Genomic DNA, 25,078 nt, shown 5'->3' with positions numbered 1-25,078 from the left:
TACCTCAATTACCTCGTACAGCAACTCGTTACTGCTACCTCTTGTATACATGTTTTTCTTACTCTGTATTCATTCCTTGTGTTATTATTTTTTTCTTCCATCACTGTTAGTCTACACTTGTTTACAAAGCATATGACAAATACATTTTCATTTGCTGGATTAGCATTCTAAAAAGGGAAACAGATGAGGCTGTGGCCTCAGTCAGACAATTACTGCTGGGTCAGATCATCTATTCTTATCTGTTGAATGACAGAGTGGAAGTGATTCAGAGCTAGGTGGTAGGTGAAGCCGCAAAGCATTCACCCACCAACTAGTAGGCTAATAGAAGCATATTTCAGTTAGTGGCCATCTGATGACATGCTCCCCACTTCACTCCAGTCTGTTCCAAGTTCTCAGTACTGGACTAAACTGGTCCAAACTGGGCTGACCCGAGCCACTTTCTCTCTGTCCCTGGTGTTAATTTGGGACCTAATCTAGATGATCTCCACACAATGACAGCCTCACACAGACTCACTCCTATGGCTCCCTGCCCTACTGCCACATCACATTCACAACAGAGACAACACAGATAAGCATCTCCCTATTCACCACCATAGTCCCCTCCAAATTTGTCACCAAGCTTGGGACCCTGGGACTGAACCCCTTTATCTGACACTGGATCCTGGACTTCCTGGCAGGTCGGACACAGGTGGTAAGAGTAGGTAACAACACCTCTACCATGCTGACCCTTAACACGGGGGCCCCTCAGGGGTGTGTGCTTAGTCACCTGCTATACTCCCTGTTCACCCAGGACTGTGTGCTGTGTGCTGACGACGATGAATAAGCCTACAGGGAGGAGGTCAGAGACTTAGCAGTGTGGTGCCAGGACAACAACCTCTCCCTCAACGTCATTAAGACCAAGGAGCTGATCGTGGACTATAGGAGAAAGAGGTTAGAGCACGCACCCATCTACATCAACTGGGATGTTGTGGAGAAGGTAGAGAGCTTCAAGTTTCTTAGTGTCCACATTGCTAAGGACTTAACATGGTCCACACACCCCCACACAGTCACGAAGAAGGCACGGCAGCGCCTCTTCCTCCTCAGGAGGATGAAAAGATTTGGCCCTCGGATCCTCAAAAAGTTCTACAGCTGCACCATCGAGAGCATCATGACTGGCTGCATCACCGCTTCGTATGGCAAATTCACTGCCCTAGACCACAAAGCATTACAGAGGGGTGAGGACAGCCCAGTAGATCACTGGGGCTGAGTTCCCTGGCATCCAGAACCTCTATACCAGGCAATGTCCAAAAATGTCTAAAGACTCCAGCCACCCAAGCCAGACTGTTCACTCTGCTATTGCCCGGGAAACAGTACAGAAGCGTCGGCTCTCGGACCAACTGGCTCCGAGACAGCTTCTACCCCCAAGCCATAAACTGATAGTCAATTAACGGAACCCAAACTATCTGCACTGACCATCTTGCACTGGAACTACGCACACTCACTAGACCAGGGGTCTCCAACCTTCTCTAGCATGGAAGTTACTTTTTTTATTTTCATGAAACGTCGCACGCTACCTATTTGTATCTAGCTTTCAAATAGGCACATTGTTTTCTTCTCCTCTACATCTCTTCCCAGGTCCTTAATGTACAAGAGAAAGTAGCGCACTGTTCTGTCAATATACCTAGTAAAAGAATGGGTTTCTACTTTACCTTCTATAACGGTATTTTAAATGTTTGGTTTGTTAAATGTAATACGCCGTGTGTAACGTCCATTTTTATAGTTTACGCTACTTGAGTCATCCTCTCCGCTCTCTCTTTCCAAGCAGCTTTCCACACAGACCTAGTCCCACCTCATCACTCAAGGAGCGCATGTTGTTGCTTGACCACAAGACGCTTTAGTTCAGTCTGCATGGTCAATGCAGCACATGCAAGAATGTTGATGACAACGATGTTGTTTCCACTTTGATCTTAATATAATGCGACAAGCGTTCTATAATTACAATATTAGTTTGTGTTTCTTACATCTGCAAACAGCTAGATTGTATTTTCTTAGCAAGTTAAGCTAAATCGTGTTAGCCACTAATGCTAATCGCTGGCTAGCTAATAAAAGTACTGAGCCAGAGCAAACGTAGCTAGCTAATACAGCCTGACACCAGTACTGGTGGAGGCCTAAATCAGCATGTTGTTTGTGCAAGAGTATCTTCTAAATCAAAGAGGAATAGGCAAAGCATGAATAAAGATTTAATGTAGCCAAAGACTATAGGGTCCCATAGGAAACACTTAACATCACTAAGGTTCCTACCCTGTCACAATAACTCATCCATGGTATTTTCATTTCTTCTCATGTCAAACACTATATTCAAAGTGCCAACTATTATTTATATTCTAACTATAGAATTATAATAAACATTATATTTCCATGATTCCAAAAGTTCACCCAAGTGTTTTTTTAATCTAAATCGCAATTGCAACATTTGGTTAAAAATAAGGCCTAGTATTTTTGCCCATATTGTGACAGTGTGGAAATTATCTCAAATGAGTGCAGGAAATGCAGAAATTGATGGAAATGCAGGAAATGATTTAAGGTTGAAGTTGAATTTAACAGTATAAAACAAGCTGAATGGAGAAAGATCCATTGAAATAATTTAGAATATATATATATATTGTGACAGTGTGGAAATGATCTCAAATGAGTGTAGGAAATGCAGAAATTGATGGAAATGCACACTGTCACAATATGTGCCTCATAGAGCAAATGTAGAACTTTAATTAATCAAAAACATAAAATACTGTCAAATTTGAAAAACACCATATATTTTGGCCATATCGCCAAAAATTATATTACATTTTTACTGAACATATTTTGGGAAAATATATATGGTTTAAGATTTTGTTTTTCACTCTTAAAATTACAATTGTTCATAGTGAAACAATGAAATTGGATTTTCTGATTTCATGTCAACGCTTACATTTTTGGGGGGGTCTGGAAGAAAACCAATACATTCAGATTTTTTAAGTAATTCCATGATTAAGTGTAATTACATGACCCTCCAGCATGACAATGCCACCAGCCATACTGCCCATTATGTGCATGATTTCCTGCAAGACAGGAAAGTCAGTGTTCTGCCATGGCCAGCGAAGAGCCCGGATCTCAATTGCATTGAGCACGTCTGGGGCCTGTTGGATCGGAGGGCGAGTGCCATTCCCCCCAGAATTGTCCGGGAACTTGCAGGTGCCTTGGTGGAAGAGTGGGGTAACATTTCACAGCGGGAACCAGCAAATCTGGTGCAGTCTATGAGGAGGAGAAGCACTGCACGTACTTAATACAGCTGGTGGCCACACCAAATACTGACTGTTACTTTTGATTTTGACCCCCCTTTTGTTCAGGGACACATTATCCATTTCTGTTTGTCACATGTCTGTGGAACTTGTTCAGTTTATGTCTCAGTTGTTGAATCTTATGTTCATACAAATATTACACATGTTAAGTTTGCTGAAAATAAACAGAGTTGACAGTGAGGATGTTTCTTTTCTTGCTGAGTTTACATACCACTTTCAGTCTACAACATCTTCCATTAACCACCTCTTAATGTAGTATTAAGAGTCACACACATCATGCAACACTCACAAATCTACATAGTGGCTCAGAGGAAGAGAAAGAGAGCGAGAGGAGAGATCCCCACATGAAGACAAGACACTAACAGTGGACTGTAGATGAGCAACAGTGAGGTTAGAGCAGGCCATTAAAACAAACATTACAAGCTGCCTGCCCTGTCCTGCCTGGCTGTCTAGCGGTCATTAATCTGTTGGACCGGACAAAGACCGAATGGCCTGGCTCTGCTCATTAGAACAAAGAGGAGTCCTGGCCTATGACAGTGTTGCTGGCTGCTCTACGACAGTAATTTATAGTCTACATGGAGAAACACTTGCATCACTGAGGTCTTCTTCAGGTGACCTTTTCTTCTTATGCCTTAATTGGTTTTCACAGCACCATTAGCCTACATCATGACTGCTCAAACATCTTCCTGGAGATCTACTGTCCTTGAGGTTCAGTCCAACCCTAATTTAACACACCTGATTCAGCTAGTTAAGATCTTGTTGATCTGCTAATTAGTAGAATCAGGTGTGTTAAATTAGGGTTGAACTGAAAACCCACAGGACAGTAGATCTCCAGGAAGAGGTTTGGGCAGCTCTGGTCTACATGGAAGAGGAGTGACATGTCCTTTACAAAACAATGACTGCCACTTGTATCAGTCATGGTAAACTAGAAGAAACTTCAAAATAGCCCAACCTAACAACACCGCAATTCACTGTGAGAGGTTATCATCATTATGTCCAACAGAGTTAGGGCTATGAATGTTGTGGAAAAAATCCTGGTCCTAATAAAGTGATGCATATCAGTGAAATTGAGGAATCTGCCGGCACAAGAACAATCCAATGTGTCTATTATTGGCTAAGGACAAGAGCTGTGGGTACTTGCAGGGTTTGAAACCAAAAAGATGATAACGCGATGAAACCTTGTGTTTTGAATGGGGTCCAACTAAGAAAAAAACATCAGCAATATGACTCCATATGCCTTGCATTTGACGGTGGTAAAAATCAGGCCACTATGAGCATTACGAGGACAAGAGGGAAAACGGTGGAAGGCATGGTGTCAATTAGCCTAGTACAATCAAGGCAGAACAGTCATTCAGAACAGTCATCTAGTAAAATAGAGGCAGAACAGTCCTAGTAGGCAGTCATTTGCTCTCTCTCTCTCTCCTAACACTAACACCCTGGTTGAGTGTGCAGCAAATGTAATGAGGTTACCACTGAGTTAGGGTTGAACAATATTATAGTAGTTTCAGATATCAAAGATGATTGACAGCCATCGTCGATGGTGACGACATTGTGATGTGACAGATGATGAATAGCCTATTTCAACTTGACTGGCACCATGCAGTAAAGCGCAGAATGCAACAGAACAATGTACACAGAGCTAAGATTTTCACCAAAGCAGCGCAAAATTTCCAGTCAGAAAATGTGTTCTGTTTTTTCTCTCAATGTCAGATGTTCTGGGCCATATAGTTGGAACCTTTTTTTTGTTTGTTTTGTGGACGCTCAAGTGTCTACTTATTTTAAAAGTCAAATTTTGTATTTTATCTCCATTGGATACGAATATGACTTCAGTTGTTATGCATGCTGACTTTCTCCGGCCGTGATACTTCATGATCAAACAATACATTTATCTAACGGCGAGCTAAGCGCGCTCAGAAAGTTTTAAGTCGCTTTTGAATAACCTAAAAACATGATAGCCTAGTGGTTAGAGCGTTGGGCCAGTAAGCGAAAGTTTTCTGGAACGAATCCCTGAGATGACAAGGTAAAAATCTGTTGTTCTGCCCCTGAGCAAGGCAGTTAAGCCCACTGTTCCCCGGGCACTGAAGACGTGGATGTCGATTAAGGAAGCCACCCACACTTCTCTGATTCAGAGGGGTTGGGTTAAATGCGGAAGACACGTTCCAGTTGAAGGCATTCAGTTGTACAACTGACTAGGTATCCCCCTTTCCCTTAATAATAAGAGAAGTAGAACAAACCCCAGAAAGATAGAAAAATCGAACGAGTAGTTTGAACAAACCTTACAGTTGAGCAAAGCACAGTCTACCATACAAGAAATTATGTATGCATCTCTCTTGTCGTTGCAAACCAAATGGCCAAAAACCATACTAAATAAAATAGCTTATCAAAAGCATTAAGACAAGGTAAAGTTAAGAGCATTTCCCAAATAGTCTATTCTAATAGTGTTTAGTGTCTTCAAGTTGCAGCTTTCAAATGGGAACAATTGTGAAAGTCAGAGTCTATAGGCGATTCTCTATCACAGCTTTATTTTGAATGACAAATATCACATGCAACAAGATGTGAAATTGAGCAAAAAATATCAAGATGGAAAAATATATGGACAAGTAAAAGCTGAGAAAAGCTTATGAAGCAAAGCTTAGACTATAATAAAAATGACAAAATTAGGCATTTCAAATAATTAGACTCTGGAGTGTCCACTATAAAAAAACATGTAATAGGTTTCAGCTATATGGCCCAGATCAACAGACATTGAGAGAGAAAAAAAACATTTCTTAACATTCGCAAGGCCGCGGGCCAAACGGAATACCAGGATGGGTACTTGAAGCATGTGCTGACAAGCTTGCAAGTGTCTTCACTGACAACCTATCCTTGACCCGGTCTGTAATACCAATTTGTTCAAAGCAGACCACCATAGTCCCCGTGACCAAGAACGCCAAGGTAACCTGCCTAATGACTATCACCTCATAGCAATCACATTTTTTGCCATGAAATTCTTTGAAAGGCTTGTCATGGCTCACAACACCATCATCCTAGACACCCTGAACCCACTCCAATTCCCATACCACCCCAACAGAGCCACAGATGACTCACTCACTCCACATGCTTTCACCCACCTGGAATACCTATGCAAGAACACTGCTCATTGACTACAGCTCAGCATTCAACACCATAGTCCCCTCCAAGTTCATCACTTGCTTAGTCCCTTCCTGTACTCCCTGTTCACCCACGACAGCATGACAACACAGGACTCCAACGCCATCATCAAGTTTGCTGACGATGCGACGGTGGTAGGACTGATCACCGACGACGAGGCAGCATATAAAAATTTTAAAAAGTGGTCAGAGACCTAGCAGTTGTGCCAGGACAACAACCTTTCCCTCAATGTCAGCTAGACAAAGGAGCTGATCGTGGACTATAGGAAACGGAGGGGCGAGCACACATCCATCCACATCGATGGGGCTGTAGTGGAGCGGGTCGAGAGCTTCAAGCGTCCACATCACTAATGTCCAAACACACCTACAAAATTGTGAAGAGGGCACAACAGTGCCTCTTCCCCCTCAGAAGGCTGGAAAGATTTGGTATGGACCCTCAGATCATCAACACTTCTACAGCTGCATCATTGAGAGCATCTTGACTTGCTGAATCACCACGGCAACTGCAAGGCACACGACCGCAAGGCGCTACAGAGGGTGGTGAGTACGGCCCAGTAAATCACTGGGGCCGAGCTCCCTGCCATTCAGGACCTCTATACCAGGTGCTGTCAGAGTATGTCAATGACTCCAGTAGTGCTGGGCGATACGGCCTGAAAATCATATCTAAATTTGTTCAAATTTATGAGTAATTCACAATATATACAGTGCCTTCTGGAAGTATTCACACCCCTGAAATGTTCCACATTTTGTTGTGTTACAGCATGAATTTAAAATTGATTAAAATAGATCCCTTTGAGCATGGTGACGTGATTAATTACACTTTGTATGGTGTATCAATACACCCAGTTACTACAAAGACACAGGCGTCCTTCCTAACTTATTTGCCGGAGAGGAAGGAAACCGCACATTGATTTCACCATGAGGCTAATCGTGACTCACTTTAAAACAGTTAGAGTTTAATGGCTGTGATAGGAGAAAACTGAGGACAGATCAACAACATTGCAGTTACTCCACAATATTAACCTAATTGACAGAGTGAAAAGAAGGAGGCCTATACAGAATAGATATATTCCAAAACATACATCCTGTTTGCAACAAGGCACTAAAGTAATACTGCCAACATGTGGTAAAACAATTACCTTTTTGTCCTGAGTACAAAGTGTTATGTTTGGGGCCAGTACCTCTCCACATTTTCAAGCATAGTGGTGGCTGCATTATGACATGGGTATGCTTGCATTTGTTAACGACAGGAGAGTTTCAGGATAAAAAAGAAACAGAATGGAGCTAAGTACAAGCAAAATCCTAGAAGTTAACCTGGTTCAGTCTGCCTTCAACCAGACACTGGGAGATGAATTCACCTTTCAGCAGGACAATAACCTAAAACACAAGGCCAAATCTAGACTGGAGTTGCTTACCAAGAAGACAGAAAATCTTCCTGAGTGACAGAGCTTGATGAACTTAGAAAATAATAAATGGGCAAATATTGTACAATCCAGGTGTGGAAAGCTCTTAAGACAATTAGCCAGAAAGAGTCACAGCTGTAGTCGCTGCCAAAGGTGATTCTAACATGTATTAATTCAGGGGTGTGAAAACTTATGTAAATTAGATTTCTTTACTACATTTCAAATAAATTAGCAAACATTAAAAAAAAATAAAAAAAAAAAAAAATCTATTTGTCCTTATGTGGTATTGTGTTTAGATGGGTGAGCAAAATAATTGTATCCATTTTGAATTCAGGCTGTATCAACAAAATGTGGAATAAGACAAGGGTTATGAATACTTTCTGGATCTAGATTTTTAACGTTCGCTCCAAATAAGCTTTGTTGCACAATTAAAAAGGTCAATACACTGCATTTCAAACAGTCAGAAATAATGTAATGAATTCAGGGCTTGTAAAATTATAACTAGGCTAAATATAACCCTTCAACCATAAGACCCACTAATCATTTAATGATTATCAAAATAGCTTAACCTGCTTTTTTGCAATAATCACTGATCTTACTTTTAAGTCTATGAAAAGGACAATTTTTGTTACAAATTTAACCAGAACCATGCACATCCACTAATGATGACCAACGTCTTGTAGCAGGCATAGAAAATTAACACAGGTCTCAAACAATCTCTCAAGCACAAGCTAACGTGCTAGTGATGGGCCAGCCAATCTTTATATTTAAAGTCAAGCCAACTTTGATATATTCGCTTGCTAACAAGGTAGAACAGTTGAACTGTTATGAATAGGCTTACATCCTCCTGTCGGTCTCCAACTGTTCGAACAACATAGCCTGTTCACTTTGTTTAGATTGTTGAAATCAAGTGGCCTACCTGGATAAGAAGATGCTTATTTCTCAGAATTAGAACAGATTTCCAATTCTTGATATAAATTAGTATTTTTTTATATTAGAAACTGAGTACATTTTCCACAAACATGTTCATTCATACTCTCGTTTTGGTATGTCTGCTCTACATAAAAAGGGTATCATTAGAAAGGTTAACTTCTCTATTACAGTAAAATAATGTCTCTGTTTCAGTGTCCATATGACTGTTTCTGTTGGACCAAACCTCAAAAGCAAATAGAGTTTAAACTGCTTGTTGTCAGAGAGGAAGAAGTGATCTTTCGTCGTGGTTGTTGTGCGAATTAATTCAATATAATCGCCCAGCCCTAGACTCCAGCCACCCATGCCATAGACTTCTCTCTGCTACCGCACGGCAAGCGGTACTAATGTACCAAGTCTGGAACCAACAGGACCCTGAACAGCTTCTAACCCCCAAGCCATAAGACTGCTAAACAAGACTGCTAAATAGCTAATCAAATGGCTATCTGGGATACCTGCATTGAAACACATAACATGCGCGCACATGCATACTGACGCCACACACACATTCACCACATACGCTGCTTCTACTTCTATTATCTACAGTGCATTCGGAAAGTATTCAGACCTTGACTTATTCCACATTTTATTACATTACAGCCTTACTCTGAAATTATTCTTTTTTATTTCCCCCTCATCAATTTACACACAATACCCCATAATGACGAAGCAAAAACACGTTTTACACATTTTTGCAAATGTATAAAAATGTAAAAAAAATAAAAAGTGAAATATCACATTCACATAAGTATTCAGACCCTTTGCTCAGTACTTTGATGAAGCACCTTTGGCAGGGATTACAGCCTCGATCTTCTTTGGTATGACACTACAAGCATGGCACACCTGTATTTGGAGAGTTTCTCCCATTGCTCTCTGCAGATCTTCTCAAGCTCTGTCAGGTTGGATGGGGAGCATTGCTGCAGAGCTATTTTCAGGTCTCTCCAGACATGTTAGATCGGGTTCAAATTCGGGCTCTGGCTGCGCCACTCAAGGACATTCAGATACTTGTTCAGAAGCCACTCCTGCATTGTCTTGGCTGTGTGCTTAGGGTCATTGTCCTGTTGGAAGGTCAACCTTCACCCCAGTCTGAGGTCCACTTTGGAGCAGGTCTTCAAGGATTTCTCTGTACTTTGCTCCGGTCATCTTTGCCTCAATCCAGACTAGTCTCCCTGTCCCTGCCGCTGAAAAACCTCCCCACAGCATGATGCTGCCACCACCATGCTACACCGTAGGGATGGTGCCAGGTTGCCTCCAGACATGACGCTTGGCATTCGGGCCAAAGAGTTCAATCTTGGTTTCATCAGACCAGAGAATCTTGTTTCTCATGGTCTGAGAGTCTTTAGGTGCCTTTTGTCAAACTCCAAACGGGCTGACGTTCCATAAACGCCTGATTGGTGGAGTGCTGCAGAGATGGTTGTCCTTCTGGAAGGTTCTCCCATTTCCACAGAGGACCTCTGAAGCTCTGTCAGAGTGAATATCGTGTTCTTGGTCACCTTCCTGACCAAGGCCCTTCTCCCCCGATTGCGCAGTTTGGCCGGGCGGCCAACTCTAGGAAGAGTCTTGGTGGTTCTAAACTTCTTCCATTTAAGAATGATCAAGGCCACTGTTCTTACGGATCTTCAATGCTGCACTGTCAACTGTGTAACCTTATATAGACAGGTGTGTGCCTTTCCAAATAATGTCCAATCAATTGAACTTACCACAGGTGGACTCCAATTAAGTTGTAGAAACATCTCAAAGATGATCAATGGAAACAGGATGCACCCGAGTTAAATTGAGTCTCATAGCAAAGGGTCTGAATATTTACGTAAATAAGGTATGTTTTTTTGTCTAAAAACATGTTGTCATTATGGGGTATTGTGGGTATATTTCTGAGAAAAACAGAATGTGGAAAAAGTAAAGCCGTCAGACGCCTTGACTTTTTCCACATTTTCTTACGTTACAGCCTTATTCTAAAATGGATTTAAGAAAACAATTACACACAAAACCCCATAATGAACCTGTTTTTGCTTTTCTATACATTTTTGCAAATGTGTTTAAAAACATTTGTCATTATGGGGTATTATGTTATTGATTTTTTTTAAATCCTAATCAATATACACATGCCATTTTGACATAACTTTTTGTTTTTATACATTTGCAAAAAGGCGTCTGAATACTTTCTGAAGGCACCGTATGAACATAGGTACCTCAATTATCTCGTACTCCTGCACATCGACTCTGTACTGGTACTCCTTGTCTATAGCCATGTTTTTACTCGTTATTGCTATTCGTTATTCACTGTGTATTTATTCCTTGTGTCAATATTTCAATTATTATTATATTTATTTTTATTTATTTTTTAAAAATGTTATCCCCTTTTCTCCCCAATTTTCGTGGTATCCAATCGCTAGTAATTACCATCTTGTCTCATCGCGACAACTCCGTACGGGCTCGAAAGCCATGCGTCCTCCGAAGCACAACCCAACCAAGCCGCACTGCTTCTTATCACAGCGCGCCTCCAACCCGGAAGCCAGCCGCACCAATGTGTCGGAGGAAACACCGTGCACCTGGCCCCCTTGGTTAGCGCGCACTGCGCCCGGCCCGCCACAGGAGTCGCTTGAGCGCGATGAGACAAGGATATCCCTACCGGCCAAAACCTCCCTAACCCGGACGACGCTAGGCCAATTGTGCGTCGCCCCACGGACCTCCCGGTCGCGGCCGGCTGCGACAGAGCCTGGGCGCGAACCCAGAGACTCTGCTGGTGCAGCTAGCACTGCGATGCAGTGCCCTAAACCACTGCGCCACCCGGGAGGCCCAATTATTATTTTTATCTTTACTTTCAACTCGTAAGTAAGCATTTCACTGTTAGTCTACACCTGTTGTTTACGAAGCATGTGACAAAAATGTTTTGTTGATTAAAGGCCAACTCTACACAGCCTATTTCCATAGCCTACTATTAGTAATATAGGCTACAACCTACCTACCACGTATAGAATTAGGCAATAAGGCCTGATAAGAGAGGAAATGCAAATCATTGAATAATTATCCAGTTCTGGGGAAATCAGAGTTGTTTGCCTGCACCCGGGACCTTGATGATTTACAACCCATCACACAGCCAGTTAGGCTTCTTGACTGTCACTTGCAGGTCAGCACACACAGACACACACCTCTTTCGTGCCACAGCTCCAAAAGAAGGAAGGCTAATAAAAAAAGATTTGGCTCCAAAATATATTTTGTCATGATTTTTCTAGTCCCGCCCGTAGCATGTGAGCTTGTGCTATCGGTCCTTTTAAGATGTATTTTTCTGTTTCGTTTTTAACCAAACAAATATTGGGCGATACCTTCATATATCAATGTTTTATGGGTACTTAAATCACAATGGGACAAAGTTTGACATCGCCCAACCCTACACTGAGTGAGCATTCATTCCTTCCCGCTGCCTGCGCTGGTTGGTTGTGCTGATTAACTCTGACAGCGGAGCTGCCTGGGCTGTTTAGGCGTGTCACTGACAGAGCCAGTCATCATTATCAACAACATCATCCTACTGACATCTGTTACAGTAAGCTCTGTCAAGTACTGAAAAAAAACTAGGCCTATACATCTAAACAACATCAATGACCATCCTACCCCCATTTGCAGAAAATGTAATTGTATTTATTGGTCAAAAACTCCTTGATTATCCTGGAGGTGACTAAGGCTAAACTCAATACAAGTCAATGTAAAGTTATTAATTATTTACAGAAGGTAAACCGCTGGTTAGGAGGCTAATTCACCAAGACAATCTGCTCATTTGTGAAAAGGGCTTTGGGCTGCGAGCTCAAATGCTGCGTTTATTAAAGACTATAATCCACATTATCCTCCTAGATTACACATTCCTCAGAGTACACCATCATGTGACAGCAGTAGCCATCCCTCAGGTCCAATATAGCTACGGCTGGGGAGGTGAGCCGCAGCCCAGGTGTTTCTAACAGTAGCAAAGACCTCCATATGACCACGTCTAGCTGGCTGTAGAATACTCAAAACGATTAAGACAAAGGTATTGTTGGTCCAAAACCCTGGTTCACTACACTTCTCTACAAAGTTGGCGTGCTCTAAACTGATCACAGAAGTACCATATTCCAGAACCATCACCTAAACTCCGGCTCTAGACAAAGTAAAAAAAGTTTAAGAACCTAAAATCTGTTAAATTTCAGCTGCAAAGCACATAAAAAATAATTCCACACTAATCTCAAACACGGACTTCTAAACGTATTAAAGAGTGAAATTCCATTTACTTTCCCTCCCACTCATACCGCTGCCACTGACCAATGGTCTGAGTGACCACCTTTTAATTCAATGGTCTTCTAGATAAAGCAGTCTGCTAGTGTGCAAAGCTTTACATTCAAATCAACAACATTACATTATTTAACATAACATAAGTAGCAAGTTTCCCTCCAGTATTGCATCCACCTGCATTATCCTACCTCTAACAGATCATTAAATGGCTTGTATCAGATCATTAAATGTTCATGGACCCTAAACCACCTTTTCCCTGCAGTAAGACATCAAAGTGCTGAGTGTGTATGGCAATCAAACCTCTCCTTGTTTCCTCTCATCTGCACTGATTGGAAAGGGTGAAAACAATATTGTGGTAGCAGAAAGTGGTCTGTGCAGCAGACAAGGATGGATCTGTCTGTGATGTCTGTCAAAAGCTGACACGACTGGGGCACTATGAGTGTGTAAGCACGTGTGTGTGTGTGTGTGTGTGTGTGTGTGTGTGTGTGTGTGTATGTATATATATATATATATATATATATATATATATATATATATATATATATAAAAATAGAAATATACATACATACACTAAATGCAGTCTGAAGTAGTCAAATTGTCACCTCCAGCTGAGCACTGCACTGTCTAGTGTCTAAGGTGAAGGAGGGGCAGATTAGCATAAAGCTCTCTCAGACAATGGGTGCGCACACACAATGTTTTCTCTACCATCTCATTCACCCACACACGGTGCTGCCGTGGCGACCTGGATTCCCCCAATCCAAACTAGCTCAACCACCACAGCACAAGTCCTAGCAACCACAGACACACAGCAGGTTGCACCATTCCACTACGAAGTACCCAATGATGTACAGTACATTCAGAAAGTATTCAGACCCCTTGACTTTGTCCACTTTGTTACGTTACAGCTAGAGGTCGACCGATTAATCGGAATGGACGATTAATTAGGGCCGATTTCAAGTTTTCATAACAATCGGAAATCTGTATTTTTGGACTGCGATTTTGCAGATTTTTTTTAAAAACATTTTTATTTAACTAGGCAAGTCAGTTAAGAACACATTCTTATTTTCAATGACGGCCTAGGAACGGTGGGTTAACTGCCTTGTTCAGGGGCAGAACGACAGATTTTTACCATGTCAGCTCAGGGATTCAATCTTGCAACCTTACGGTTAACTAGTCCAACGCTCTAACCACCTGCCTCACGAGGAGCCTGCCTGTTACGGCAACACAGTAAGAAGCCAAGGTAAGTTGCTAGCTAGCATTAAACTTTTCTTATAAAAAACAATCAATCATAATCACTAGTTAACTACACATGGTTGATGATATTACTAGTTTATCTAGCGTGTCCTGCGTTGCATATAAACGATGCGGTGCGCATTCGCGAAAAAGGACTGTCGTTGCTCCAACGTGTACCTAACCATAAACATCAATGCCTTTCTTAAAATCAATACACAGAAGTATATATTTTTAAACCTGTATATTTAGCTAAAAGAAATCCAGGTTAGCAGGCAATATTAACCAGGTGAAATTGTGTCACTTCTCTTGCGTTCATTGCACGCAGAGTCAGGGTATATGCAACAGTTTGGGCAGGCTGGCTCATTGCGAACTAATTTGCCAAAATTTTACGTAATTATGACATAACATTGAAGGTTGTGCAATGTAACAGGAATATTTAGACTTATGGATGCCACCCGTTAGATAAAATACGGAACGGTTCCGTATTTCACTGAAAGAATAAACGTTTTGTTTGAGATGATAGTTTCCGGATTCGGCCATATTAATGACCTAAGGCTCATATTTCTGTGTGTTATTATGTTATAATTAAGTCTATGATTTGATAGAGCAGTCTGACTGAGCACTGGTAGGCACCAGCATGCTCGTAAGCATTCATTCAAACAGCACTTTCGTGCGTTTTGCCAGCAGCTCTTCGCAATGCTTCAAGCATTGCGCTGTTTATGACTTCAAGCCTATCAACTCCCGAGATTAGGCTGGTGTCACCGATGTGAAATGGATAGCTAGTTAGCGGGGTGCGCGCTAATAGCGTTTCAAATGTCACTCACTCTGAAACTTGGAGTAGTTGTTCCCCTTGCTCTGCATGGGTAACGCTGCTTCGAGGGTGGCTGTTGTCGATGTGTTCTTGGTTCGAAGCCCAGGTGGCGTCGAGGAGCAGGATGGAAGCTATACTGTTACACTGGCAATACTAAAGTGCCTATAAGAATATCCAATAGTCAAAGGTATATGAAATACAAATTGTAGAGAGAGAAATAGTCCTATCATTCCTATAATAACTACAACCTAAAACTTCTTACCTGGGAATATTGAAGACGCATGTTAAAATGAACCACCAGCTTTCATATGTTCTCATGTTCTGAGCAAGGAACTTAAACGTTAGCTTTTTTACATGGCACATATTGCACTTTTACTTTCTTCTCCAACACTTATTTAAACCAAATTGAACATGTTTCATTATTTATTTGAGGCTAAATTGATTTTATTGATGTATAATATTAAGTTAAAATAAGTGTTGATTCAGTATTGTTGTAATTGTCATTATTACAAATAAATAAATTAAAAATTAAAATCGTCCGATTACTCGGTATCGGCTTTTTTTGGTCCTCCAATAATCGGTATCGGTGTTGAAAAATCATAATCGGTCGACCTCTAGTTACAGCCTTATTCTAAAATGTATACAAAAAAAAATCCCCTTCAAACTACACACAATACCACATAATGACAAAGCGAAAACAGGTTTAGAAAATTTGGCACATTTATTAAAAATATAAAACAAATAACTTTACATAAGTATTCAGACCCTTTGCTGAGACTCAAAATTGAGCTCAGGTGCATCCTGTTTCCATTGATCATCCTTGAGATGTTTCTACAACTTGATTGGAGTCCACCTGTGGTAAATTAAATTGATTGGACATTATTTGGAAAGGCACACAGCTGTTTATATAAAAGGTCCCACAGTTGACAGTGCATGTCAGAGCAAAAACCAAGGCATGAGGTCGAAAGGAATTGTCCATAGAGCTCCAAGACAGGATTGTGTCCAAGCACAGCTCTGGGGATAGGTACCAAAAAATGTCTGCAGCATTGAAGTTCCCCAAGAACACAGTGGCCTCCATCGTTCTTAAATGGAAGAAGTTTGGAACCACCAAGACTCTTCCTAGAGCTGGCCGCCAACCATCTCTGCAGCACTCCACCATTCAGGCCATTATGGTAGACCGGCCAGACGGAAGCCATTTCTCAGTAAAAAGGCACATGACAGCCCGCTTGGAGTTTGCCAAAAGGCACCTAAAGGACAAGATTCTCTGGACTAGAGGTCGACCGATTAATCGGAACGGCCGAGTAATCGGGGCCGATTTCAAGTTTTCATTACAATCGGAAATCGGTATTTTTGGGCGCCGTTTTTTTTTTTTTTTTTACACCTTTATTTAATCTTTATTTAACTAGGCAAGTCAGTTAAGAACACATTCTTATTTTCAATGACGGCCTAGGAACGTTCTGCCTCATTCAGGGGCAGAACGACAGATTTTTAACCTTGTCAGCTCGGGGGATCCAATCTTGCAACCTTACAGTTAACTAGTCCAATGCTCTAACACCGATTACATTGCACTCCACGAGGAGCCTGCCTGTGCCGCGAATGCAGTAAGCTAAGGTAAATTGCTAGCTAGCATTAAACTTATCTTATAAAAAACAATCAATCAATGACTGTCATTGCTCCAATGTGTACTTAACCATAAACATCAATGCCTTTCTTAAAATCAATACACAGAAGTATATATTTTTAAACCTGCATATTTATCTAAAAGAAATCCAGGTTAGCAGGCAATATTAACCAGGTGAAATTGTGTCATTTCTCTTGCGTTCATTGCACGCAGAGTCAGGGTATATGCAACAGTTTGGGCCGCCTGGCTCTTTGCGAAATAATTTGCCAGAATTTTACGTAATTATGACATAACATTGAAGGTTGTGCAATGTAACAGGAATATTTAGACTCATGGATGCCACCCGTTAGATAAAATACGGAACGGAATAAACGTTTTGTTTTCGAGGTGATAGTTTCCGGATTAGTCAAAGGTATATGGTTTAGAGAGAAATAGTCGACGCGTTATAATTCCTGTAATAACTTGCGGCTGAACTTGAAAGGGGTTCCTTCGTTATTTTACCGTTCATGTCTTACATAGAGAATGTCTTGATCTACTTCAAATAAGGTCTGTGTTTCGTGCAGGCTTAAACCGCCTCGACGTTTTGATACCCGTGTAAATCTCACTAGGATAAGGTGACGTTTGTCAACATATTTTCATAAATCCACTACATTTTTTTCCCCTTCGCTTATATTTAGCCAATATTGATCAGAGTTACCGTGTCCTATGGATATCTACACAGTTATAAAATTGGCACGTTGATGTAAGCCTACACGAAACAGACCTTATTTTAAGTGAATCTAAAAATATCCTACGGAATAAATGAAGGAATCGCTTTTCAGATTTTGCTAGAAGGTGTCATGGGAATTATGACTCAAACTTTGGTTGTCAATTCTTACCATGCCCATTATTAAAATAGGATTTCCTGCATATAGAAATGACAGTTTTTGTTTTCAACATTCATCACAGGTAACTTAAACTGTATTTTTATTCAAACAGTTGAGAGTATTTGTCTCCTAAGCAGACTCTTCAGTATCATTGTCACTTCAGAGCTGTGTGTGTGTGTGTGTGTATTTATGTATTATATTAAGTTAAAATAAGTGTTCATTGTTCATTCAGTATTGTTGCAATTGTCATTTTTACAAAAATGTGTGTGTGTGTGTGTGTGTGTGTATGATATATGTATGATATATATATATAAAATATATTTTTAAAAACGGCCGATTAATCGGTATCGGCTTTTTTTGTCCTCCAATAATCGGTATCGGCGTTGAAAAATCATAATCGGTCGACCTCTACTCTGGACTGATGAAACCAAGACAATGCCAAGCATCACGTCTGGAGGAAATCTGGCACCATCCCTACGGTGAAGCATTGTGGTGGCAGCATCATGCTGTGGGGATGTTTTTCAGGGGCAGGGACTGGGAGACTAGTCAGGATCGAGGGAAAGATTAACAGAGAAAAGTACAGAGAGATCCTTGATGAAAACCTGCTCCAGAGCACTCAGGACCTCAGACTGGGGCGAAGGTTAACCTTCCAACAGGACAACAACCCTAAGCACACAGCCAAGACAACACAGGAGGGGCTTCGGGACAAGTCTCAATGTCCTTGAATGGCCAAGCCAGAGACCTGAAAATTGCTGTGCAGCGACACTCCCCATCCAACCTGACAGAGCTTGAGAAGATCTGCAGAGAGGAATGGGAGAAACTCCCCAAATACAGGTGTGCCAAGCTTGTAGCGTCATACCCAAGAAGTAGAGGCTGTAATCGCTGCCAAAGGTGCTTCAAAGTACTGAGTAAAGGCTCTGAATACTTAATTTAATCAATTTTAGAATAAGGCTGTAACATAACATTTTGGGGAAAAAGTCAAAGGGTCTGAATACTTTCCGAAAGTACTGTATATAAACCCTGGATTGTCAAAGCCATGTATTGGCCATTGAGAGGCTTTGAAACCACCGGTCAGCCATATTGACACTCCCCAGTAGGAATTAATGGAATTCTACAGTATTTCAGTTCAACATTTAAAGGACAAAATTACATGTATTTAAGTATTTGTTGTTGTATTGGGGACAGTAAAATAAACAAAATACTTAAGGAAAATGTTATTATATATTATGTGTTTTATTTGATGTTTAGCTCACGTTTTATCATTTTAAAGCATGCATTAAGGTGTCTGTAATAGAACACATGTGGCAAAAACTAAAGTAGACAATTGCATTTCTGTCTGTCTTTTTTTTTTTTTTACAAACGGTGGGGGAGTGCCAAGATGGAGGCACGTGGCTTCAACACAGCGAGCACAATCAGTCATCTAGTATAAATATACATAATTGGGAGTACCCTGGTTGCCCGATTCCTCTCTAAAAAGTGCACTCACTGCTACAAGGCTAGAATGCAATGTCATGATCAGAACACTGTGTTTTAAGGCCAACACTGACTAAACATTTTATGGTCTGAATGCCATTCAGCACATCAGAAACAACATTAGGGAACAAACTGTTTGCTGCGGATAAATGAGAAAACATGGGACCATCTCTTTAGTTATATTGTCTGTATCAGCAGGCCTACTACTGTAGTGGATTAATGGATATGTTTAAGAAATATTGTTCTATACCCCAAAATCAAATCAAGCAATCAATTAATCAAAAACCTATACTAAAGGTTTATATTTGGGACTCACCCGTCATCGTCTCCGTCCACAGCTTTGAAGAGTCCGGCAGAAGCGGTTAAGGCACTGACCGCGGTGGCGGCAGGGTTACTTTCAGTCCCCAGCCCTGTGCCTATCTCAGAGCCACCCTCCCCAGCCAGCTTGGGCAGGGCCTGTGCCAGCAAGGCAGACTGGTGCTGGAAGAGCAGGCGCTGGGCATCCTCCAGCTGGGTGGTGGTGAAGGAGGGCAGGCTGGCATACAGGGCACTGGCCTGGGTAGCCACAGCCTGGGGCATGCTGACCCTGGGTGGCTGGGACTGGAGTTGAGATTGGGCCAGTCCACTGCTGTTCTGGGGCTGGGGGTCGTTCTGGGGGTTAGAATGAGGCACAATGGAGGCTAGGCAGCCCTGGTTAGGGGGGACAGGCAGCTGGGTGGCAAGTCCTTGGGCTTGGCCAGGGAGTGACTGCTGCTGTTGTTGATGGTCCAGGGAGAGAGGGTGTCCTTGTGGCTGCTGCCCAAACCCGGGCACTCCTGGGCCCATCTGAGGCATTAGCCCCGTTCCTGCTGCAGAGGCCTGGAGAGAGGTCTGCTGGGGCTGCTGTTGAAGACCCTGGGGTTGGAGTATGGAGCCAACCACCTGCTGCTGCGGGACTCCCATCTGCCCAGGTCCAGGCAGGGCCTGTGGGAGAGCAGGTTGGGGTAGGCCTGCCTGGGGATGAGGGTAGTCTGGATGCATACCTCCAACCTGGCTCAGCCTGTGCACTGGGGCTGCATGGGAAGGGACAGAAGGCTGCTGGGGAAGAGCATAGCTCATCTGCTGCTGATGCATCCCCACTAGTCCCTGAGCTGAGGCTGGGGCTTGGATAGAGGCTGCCTGGGCGTAAGTGAGCGGCTGTTGGGGCATGGGAGTGGTAGGGTGGCCTAGGGTGGTCTTGAGGCCAGCCATGTTGATGGGGGCAGGCTGATGAGCACTGGCGGGGACTGAGGGAGCCACAGTGGTCAGCAGGTGAGGCTGGGACACCCCAATGGGGAGGCTGGGGTGGGAGGTCTGGAAGGCCTTAGGGGGGTTGGAGTAGTCCTGGTACTGGGGCTGGAGTAATGGGGTGCCTCCGGCCTCTCCACTGCCAACATTATCTGTGTAGTGACTCAGTGTGCTGACTGTGCTGTTCACTGAACTCCCACTGATGCCCTCTCTCTCCGACCCCCCTGTCACAATCTCAGGCCCGCACGGTCGCATGCTCTCCACACCCCGTCCACTAGGAAGAGAAACCTCAGAGAACGAGGGGGCAGGGGCTGAACCTGGGGTCTCCTTGTCATAGTACTCAGTACATGTCCATCTGCCCTTTTTAAAAGGCTCCGAGCTGGAGTCAAGCTTGACCACTCTGAAACGGGAGCTGGTGGTGGCAGGAGCTAGTGTTGGGGCTGGCTGGGAGGAGGGGACTGAGGCTGAAGCCATGCCAGAGCTCTTCCCTGGCTGGGGCATGGCAGCTCCTCCACCCTGGGTGCCACTGGAGGGCCCCAACACCACGGAGGCAGTGGCAGCAGCAGAATTCATAGTGATGCTCGAGTTCACAGTTCCAGAGCTTTGATTTTGTATCAAATTGATATTGGGGTTGGTGTTGCCAAAGTTACTCCCCATCAAACCTCCAACCCCACCACTGCTACTCATCACACTAGGGGGGAAGCCACCACCACTGCTGCTAGCGCTGGTGCTAACACCCCCCATCACAGGCACATTGGAAGAGATGTACATATCCACAATACTAATATTGCTGGTCAGGGGATTAGCTATGCTAATGGTAGCACCAGCAGTAGAGTCATGCATTCCAGGGAGAGGGACAACTGCTACAGGCTGAGCAGCAACACTGGCAGAACCCACTGAAACATTCTCCAGAAGGACCCCCATGGCAGAAGGCATCTTTGAGCCACCACCAGCTCCTCCAGACGTGGGGGTTGAGTGGGGGGCTGAGGAAGGAGGCTGAGCCAGGGCCTGGTGAGGATGATTATGTTGCCCCTGCTGATGGTGGTAGTGGTGATGATGGTGGTGGTGCACATTCCCGTTAACCATCCCTCCGTGCTGGGGTCCCTGGATTAAGGAGTGGGGGGGCTGGTTGGGGGAGACTGCCCCGGGTGTGACCGCCTCATGGAAGTTATTCAGTGTCTCCTCCGAGGAACTCCTCTCACCTCCAGCCATGTCATTGGCCTTAGAGAGGGAGACATCCAGGATCTCTGAAGAGGAAAGATCCTCCGTATGAGACTCATCCAGATCATCATAGCTCTCTGTGTCTTCTGCTATGCTGTTGTTGGTGCTCAAAGAAATCTGGGCTGGGGTCACGCTAGTGATCTGGAAGCCGCTTTTCTTCTTCACCTGTGACCCAGAGGACAGAGCCTGGGGCTGTGGCTGGGAGTGCAGGTTCAGGCTGTGGGGAGGGTGCTGAGGCCCGGGGGAGGATGATCCAACAAGGGGTTGAGACTGCATCAGGAGGGAGGATTGGTAGTCTTCAGCGGGGACGTGGCTGTTGCTAACAGCCGAACTAGCTGGTGTTGACATGGGGCCACTCCCGGCGCCAGTGTTAATGTTACTACCCCTTCTAGGAAAATTCGCCGGGTGCGCCATCTTTCTGACGCTGCCAGAGTCTCCTGCAGAATCAGGATGGTGCATTTTGAAAGATTCCAGGGGGTAGCGGCTAGCCTCTGATTGTAACGTTAGACGAGACTATGTTTTGGTGCCGCCGTTTTGACAAAGATTAGGTCAAAAGACTGATATTTAACAATATAATATCAGCTGACAATAAATAAATCCGTCTTAAATACAAGGTTCGATTATTTAGCTTTTATGGGTATATAAACGTCCCCTCTCGTGACGGAGAATGCTCGCGTTTGACAGTCGATTGGCGAGCAGAAATGCTAACAAGCTAGTTAGCTGGGCTAACGTCAGCTGATGGGCTTGTTATCCAGTCACATACGCGTATGTTCTCACACACAAACCAGCATTTCGTCGTTTAATATCTTATCTCAATAGGTAGCTATCTAAAATAAATTGCTATAATAACACAAAGAGAGTATGCAGTACACATCCAAAGCGAGAGCTGAGATAGAAGTGTAACGTTAGCTCGCTCCATCACTATCCACACACTGTGGAGAGTCGCATTATTTAATTTCTCAGAAGCAAAAAAATGTAACAAGCAATCTTTTACCGATATAAGGTTATCCTTAGGAGAATATATCCACTTAAATGTCTCGCAAAACAGTTTAATCCATTCAGACAAGTCTTTGTTATAGTCCAATGTTTGCTGTATCACTCCCTGTTCCAAGAGCTATCTACAGCCAGTCCGCCTTCTTGCACTGTGACTCGAGTTGAAGGAGTGTGACGAGACCGAAGGGGGAGGAGAGAACTTGCTAACATGGCGACCGCGCATGCTCACTGACGCCCAGACTAGCCAGACATAAAGCAGTCTGGGGATAAGAGGGTGGGGGAGAACAGGGGAGAGACAGGCAGGCAACTCGCTTCAGAAGACCTAGAATAGATCATGTTCCGGAAAATACCGATGGACACAGACGATGGGACTAAATGACTCTTGCAGAATATTCCAATTATCCTTGGGCAACTTTACTGGATAAAATTTTATGTGGTTAACATAATTTCAAATAGGCTTATGAGATGGATAGGGAAATGTGTTATTATCCGTGTCATCATGCCAATCACATTATTTCCATGAACAGTAGACAAGAGTATCAACATGAGGTGATCAATCACTCAATGTATATATGTGTTCCATCAGCCATGTATAGTTATGCAGTTATCATAGACTTGTTTTCCCTTTAATGTCTGACCAAAAGAACAAAAGGAAATGTTTTGGTCTGAACAACACAAACAACAAGATCAGTTGTGTTTTTACTGTGAAACAAAAGGCATGCAGAGAGGTTCTGGACTATTCTGCAGACAGAATGGAGCTACCAGACACATGTGTTCACTGCATTGAGGATTATTCTACATGCAGGGCTGCAACCTGGTCTCAGAGCATTTAGTATTATTCTGTACGTAAATCCGTGAAAGACCATTTAGTATGATATTCAAATGTATTTATATAGTCCTTCTTACATCAGCTGATATCTCAAAGTGATGTACAGAAACCCAGCCTAAAACTCCAAACAGCCAGCAATGCAGGTGTAGAAGCACGGTGGCTAGGAAAAACTCCCTAGAAAGGCCAAAACCTAGGAAGAAACCTAGAGAGGAGCCACACTATGAGGGGTGGCCAGTCCTCTTCTGGCTGTGCCAGGTGGAGATTATAACAGAACATGGCTAAGATGTTCAAATGTTCATAAATGACCAGCATGGTCAAATAATAATAATCACAGTAGTTGTTGAGGGTGCAACAAGTCAGCACCTCAGGAGTAAATGTCAGTTGGCTTTTCATAGCCAATCATTAAGAGTATCTCTACCGCTCCTGCTGTCTCTAGAGAGTTGAAAACAGCAGGTCTGAGACAGGTAGCACGTCCGGTGAACAGGTCAGGGTTCCATAGCCGCAGGCAGAACAGTTGAAACTGGAGCAGCAGCATGACCAGGTGGACTGGGGACAGCAAGGAGTCATCAGGCCAGGTAGTCTTGAGGCATGGTCCTAGGGCTCAGGTCCTCCGAGAGAGAGAAAGAAAGAGAGAAAGAGAATTAGAGAGAGCATACTTAAATTCACACAGGACACCGGATAAGACAGGAGAAGTACTCCAGATATAACAGACTGACCCTAGCCCCCCGACACAAACTACTGCAGCATAAATACTGGAGGCTGATACAGGAGGGGTCAGGAGACACTGTGGCCCCATCCGATGATACCCCCGGACAGGGCCAAACAGGCATGATATAACCCCACCCACTTTGCCAAAGCACAGCCCCCACACCACTAGAGGGATATCTTCAACCACCAACTTACCATCCTGAGACAAGGCCGAGTATAGCCCACAAGGATCACCGCCACGGCACAACCCAAGGGGGGGCACCAACCCAGACAGGAAGATCACGTCAGTGACTCAACCCACTCAAGTGATGCACCCCTCCTAGAGACGGCATGGAAGAGCACCAGTAAGCCAGTGACTCAGGCCCTGTAATAGGGTTAGAGGCAGAGAATCGCAGTGGAGGGGAACCAGCCAGGCAGAGACAGCAAGGGCGGTTGTTGCTCCAGAGCCTTTCCGTTCACCTTCACACTCCTGGGCCAGACTACACTCAATCATATGACCCACTGAAGAGATGAGTCTTCAGTAAAGACATAAAGGTTGAGACCGAGTCTGCGTCTCTCACATGGGTAGGCAGACCATTCCATAAAAATGGAGCTCTATAGGAGGAAGCCCTGCCTCCAGCTGTTTGCTTAGAAATTCTAGGGGAAATTAGGAGGCCTGCGTCTTGTGACCGTAGCGTACGTATAGGTACAGTGTGGCAAAAAAGTATTTAGTCAGCCACCAATTGTGCAAGTTCTCCCACTTAAAAAGATGAGAGAGGCCTGTAATTTTCATCATAGGTACACTTCAACTATGACAGACAAAATGAGAAAAACAAATCCAGAAAATCACATTGTAGGATTTTTAATGAATTTATTTGCAAATTATGGTGGAAAATAAGTATTTGGTCACCTACAAACAAGCAAGATTTCTGGCTCTCACAGACCTGTAACTTCTTCTTTAAGAGGCTCCTCTGTCCTCCACT

General features: G+C 43.3%; 1 protein-coding gene across 1 annotated transcript in view; it reads right to left on the bottom strand.

The window, feature by feature from the left end:
• The window catches only part of LOC120064262 (TSC22 domain family protein 1-like), an 88,313-nt gene extending 65,581 nt beyond the window's left edge, over positions 1–22,732 (bottom strand). The window contains exon 1 of the mRNA XM_039014698.1: positions 19,416–22,732. Within this exon, the coding sequence (XP_038870626.1) occupies positions 19,416–22,045 (2,630 nt within the window). The 5' untranslated portion in view covers positions 22,046–22,732. The remainder of the gene's footprint in view (positions 1–19,415) is intronic.
• Between the last annotated feature and the right edge of the window lie 2,346 nt (positions 22,733–25,078).

The sequence above is a fragment of the Salvelinus namaycush genome, chromosome 19 (genome assembly GCF_016432855.1).
Source record: "Salvelinus namaycush isolate Seneca chromosome 19, SaNama_1.0, whole genome shotgun sequence".
NCBI lineage: Eukaryota > Metazoa > Chordata > Actinopteri > Salmoniformes > Salmonidae > Salvelinus > Salvelinus namaycush.
The sequence above is the reverse complement of the archived record's forward strand: the minus strand, read 5'-3'. Positions and strand labels throughout refer to the sequence as shown.